The sequence below is a fragment of the Gymnoscopelus microlampas genome, assembly GCF_963454915.1.
Source record: "Gymnoscopelus microlampas genome assembly, contig: SCAFFOLD_50, whole genome shotgun sequence".
NCBI lineage: Eukaryota > Metazoa > Chordata > Actinopteri > Myctophiformes > Myctophidae > Gymnoscopelus > Gymnoscopelus microlampas.
Window position 1 is genome coordinate 192501 of NW_028155546.1, and position 3851 is coordinate 196351.

At 46.5% G+C, this 3851-nt stretch overlaps 1 protein-coding gene across 1 annotated transcript; it reads right to left on the bottom strand.

Moving 5' to 3' along the window:
• Nucleotides 1–493: 493 nt before the first annotated feature.
• LOC311041397 (tRNA (guanine(10)-N(2))-methyltransferase homolog) lies at nt 494–1663 on the bottom strand (the record flags this gene model as incomplete). The annotated part of the gene is made up of 1 exon (XM_084086308.1): nt 494–1663. One exon carries the CDS (start codon nt 1661–1663, stop codon nt 494–496), a length of 1170 nt encoding a protein of 389 aa, XP_083942434.1.
• Nucleotides 1664–3851: the final 2188 nt, after the last annotated feature.

Genomic DNA, 3851 nt, shown 5'->3' on the forward strand with positions numbered 1-3851 from the left:
CTGATCCCTTATTGCCGCTGCATTTGCTGGCTCTGTATTATTTGGAGCTGGCAGATGCAGATCAGCTTGCTGCCTTCAGAAATCCTCTAATCTGTCCTCATTGACGTCTAACATCAATCCATTACGCATGGCAATGTTGTTTAGCACACAACATGCCACAAAGAGGGATGCTACCTTCTGAGGAGTGTATTGCAAGGTCCCACCTGACCTGTCCAAGCAGCGGAATCACATTTTGAGCTGGCCAAATGCATGCTCAATTACAACACGTGCCTTTGAAGTGTTTGCCAGACCCAGAGGGTCGGCCTACATGAGGCTTTGTCTGTCCATCTTTCGTCCCTCTTTTGTCCCTCTTTCGTCCCTCTTTTGTCCATCTTTTCCTCTGCACACACGTCATGCGAAGTCCGGCCATTCAGATTTCCACCACTAGGGGTCTGGCAGTGGAGTCCAGCTCGCCAAAGGCAAAGTCTATTTGAAAGTGCGGGCTTTAATGCAGTCACTCTCCATTGACATGCATTTTGTCCTCCTCAGCATTCTTCTTGTTGAGTCCCCTAAAGTACTTCTCTCTGAAGGCATTGTGTCCCTGATAAGGGTTGAAGCCGGGGTCTGACAGGTGGACCCGATTATCTGACTCCTCAGGTATCTTGATTTTCTCCATGGTGATGAGGCGTCGGGAGGTGGGACTGGAGAGAGTCTGTTCACAGTTACTGATCAGCCTGAGACAGGGATGGAGGGGAACCGTCTCCTCACAGTACCTAGACTCTGGCCTGTAGATGGGCAGCCAATAAACCAGCCTTCCACCCATGACCAGGTGGTGGGCAGAGAAGTTTAGCAGATCTGAAAAGATATCGCTCAGATGGTACGCCTTAGAGACAGGAACATGGTTCTCTCCAAAGTATCCTTCTGACGGTCTAGTTACATCCTTGTTGGATCCTGTTCTTGTGGACTCACGGATACCATATGGAGGGTCAGTGATAATGGCATCAAACAGCATGCCCTCCCTCCAGACAGGTTTGGACGCATCACACACCATGACGTCTATGTAGGACTTCTCTGTTCCATACTGACGCAGGTTGGCTCTGATGTTCTCATCAGGACCTCGCCACTTGTGGTTTTTCCGACTGGATCTCCCTTTTCCATGAATTGTGTTGTAGTCAATATCTGCTCCACAGACATAGGCTCCAACATGAGAGCATGCAACCAACAAGCTGCCAGTGCCAACGAATGGGTCAAAGACAAGGTCATGTTCTTTGACCTTGGCATGGTTTGCCATGATGAACGAGAGGCCAGCATCCATACTGGTGTTGCCGATGAAGTGTCTGTTCTTCACACTGTGAGAGTGAATGAGCTCACGCTGCCCATCCGCTATCCATCGGCCAAAGTAAACATGGAAAGGATCATCAGGGATGTTGTTGGGGTCAGTGCCGTAGTCCTCTAACAAACAGAAGACGTGCTGAGGAGTTTTTAGGCTTACGGAGCCCTCAAACGAAAGGTATTCCAGGGCATCAATCTTCGTTATTCTGTCAGCAAACTCCAGAGTCTTGTTGAATGTGTAGACATTGATTTTGTATGTGGAGTCTTTCTGCATGAATGGTGCCATGTTTTCTGACGGATACTTCAAGAGGGATTCTCGGAGTTCACTGTGTGTTCGTCGATGTGGGACCATGTAACTCTTCCATTCCTCGCTTCCATTACAACGCTGACTCGGAGAAGTGTGAACTGTTCTTATATGGAGGCTGTTACGTCAACCGGAACAACTTCCTGACCAGACAAGAGTGTGCCAAGAGATGCGTTCGCGATCCCACCGTACCTGGTGCGTATAGAGCAGTGGTTCTCAAACTTTTGTCAATAGGCTCTATGCACAGCAGCCATATTGGAAAGAAATTGGGCCTCTTCTTACTTCCTTCACAGGTTTTACCAATGATACTAATGAAGGCTCTGTTCCATTCTGATATTGTGCATGTTGGCTCACTAGAAACACTCCAATTTGGTTCCCAAATGGCCCCTTATGGTGGGTGTGTAACTCTCAGAGTGTACAAATGGAACCAAATGGACCCGTGAGGGTCCATTTGGTTCCATTTGGTTCCATTTGTACACTCTCAGAGTTATGGGGGTCCTTGAAAATAAGAGACCACTGTGCGACAACAAATGGAACAGAGCCTTAATTAGTATTATTGGTAACACCTGTGAAGGAAGTAAGGAAGGGGCCCAATTCATTCCCAATATGGCTGCTGTGCATAGAGCCTATGTCAAGTTGATTATGTATTTGGCCGCAGACCCCACATCTGAAGGTCTTGTGCCCAGGACCCCCGGAAGAGAAGATTTATACAGCAGATGTGCAAGCGTTGGCGTTGAGTAGCAAAAGCTGCATTCAAGTTACTTTCATGTTAATGGTGACTCAAGTAGAAGTAAAAGTAGTTATGCAAGTAATGACTTGAGTAAGAGTAAGAAAGTGTCTGGTGAAAATGCAAGCAGGCTGCGATACTGAGATACTTGTTAATTTTATATTTTGTAATAATAGGAAGTCAAAGTGTTTAAAAAACATTATATTGTAAATGCTTGTCTGATAAAAATAAACAATGTGCAACAATGACCAAGTAAATGTAGGCTACTCAAGTACTGTACTTAAAGTAATACTAAGTACGTTTTTCAATAAAACTAAAGTTAAATTGTATATCTTTTGTGAGTGGCAAATGTTTCACAACACCACTCCATGAATTTCCGCGAAAATGACGTCATCTGGCCGGAAAACGGAAGCAGAAATGCACCAGTTTCCTGTTTGGCCAGGAACTACCCCACCGGTTTCCTGTTTGGCCAGGAACTACCGCGCTAATAACAAAAAGGAAACTCACGCTGATTTTTGTCACGGAGTGAGACAAGATTGTTGGACCCAAGTGCAGAAGCGACGAGACAGAGGCAGAGCAGTCTAATTAAAGGATATTCATTAAGATAATGAACTGGAAACACAAAGACAAACTGGGAAACACTAAACTAATGACATGTAAACAGAACTGGAACAGACATACTCACATATGACAATAACTAATAACCTGGTGAAGGGCACACACAAACACAGTTCTTAAATAGACACAGGACTAACAAGACACAGGTGAACACAACGACAAATCAACACAGGGATTGGCTGGGGCACAACAGGACACAGGTGGAGAACATAACTAATCACAGGGAGGAGAGACAAGACAGGTAGCAAACACTAGGGCAGACAGGAAACACTAGGAACAATACTACACAATAAAAGTACAAGGAGAACAAAAAACTAAACATAGGTGGACACAAAAACGAATAGACTTAACTGATTGAGAGACACACAGACAAACATGCAGACAAGCACATAGACAAACAGACAGGCACAAACTGAGACAAACCAAGAGACAAACAAAGTAACTGACAGACAGCCAAACAGGCGGACAAACAGGCAGTCTGACATAACAGGGGGGTAAACAGGTTAGAGGACTGGGGAGTAGACAAACGCACAAGAAGACTGGCATACACGCTAGCAGACATACAGACAGAGAGACAGGCAGACATACAGATCGGAAGACCAGTCAACAGGTTGGTTTGTGGCCCAACCGAACCTCTGGGGCATGGAGCTCCAGAGCCGAGCAGAGGGGGCTGGGGAGAGGCAACAGTCTGTGGAAACTGAGGCCCTGAGACCCGGGGAACAAAAGGGTTGATGGGCGGTGGGACTGGGGCGAAGACTGACCTCTGGAGTGCCGGTGGAAGTTCATAATGTTCAGATTGGTCAGGTTTGTCAGCTGAGAAAGCTGACAGGGGTTCAGGTGGAGCAGAAGGCGGCAGCGAAGCCTCAGTGGCACTGAGCTGCTGTAGCGGAG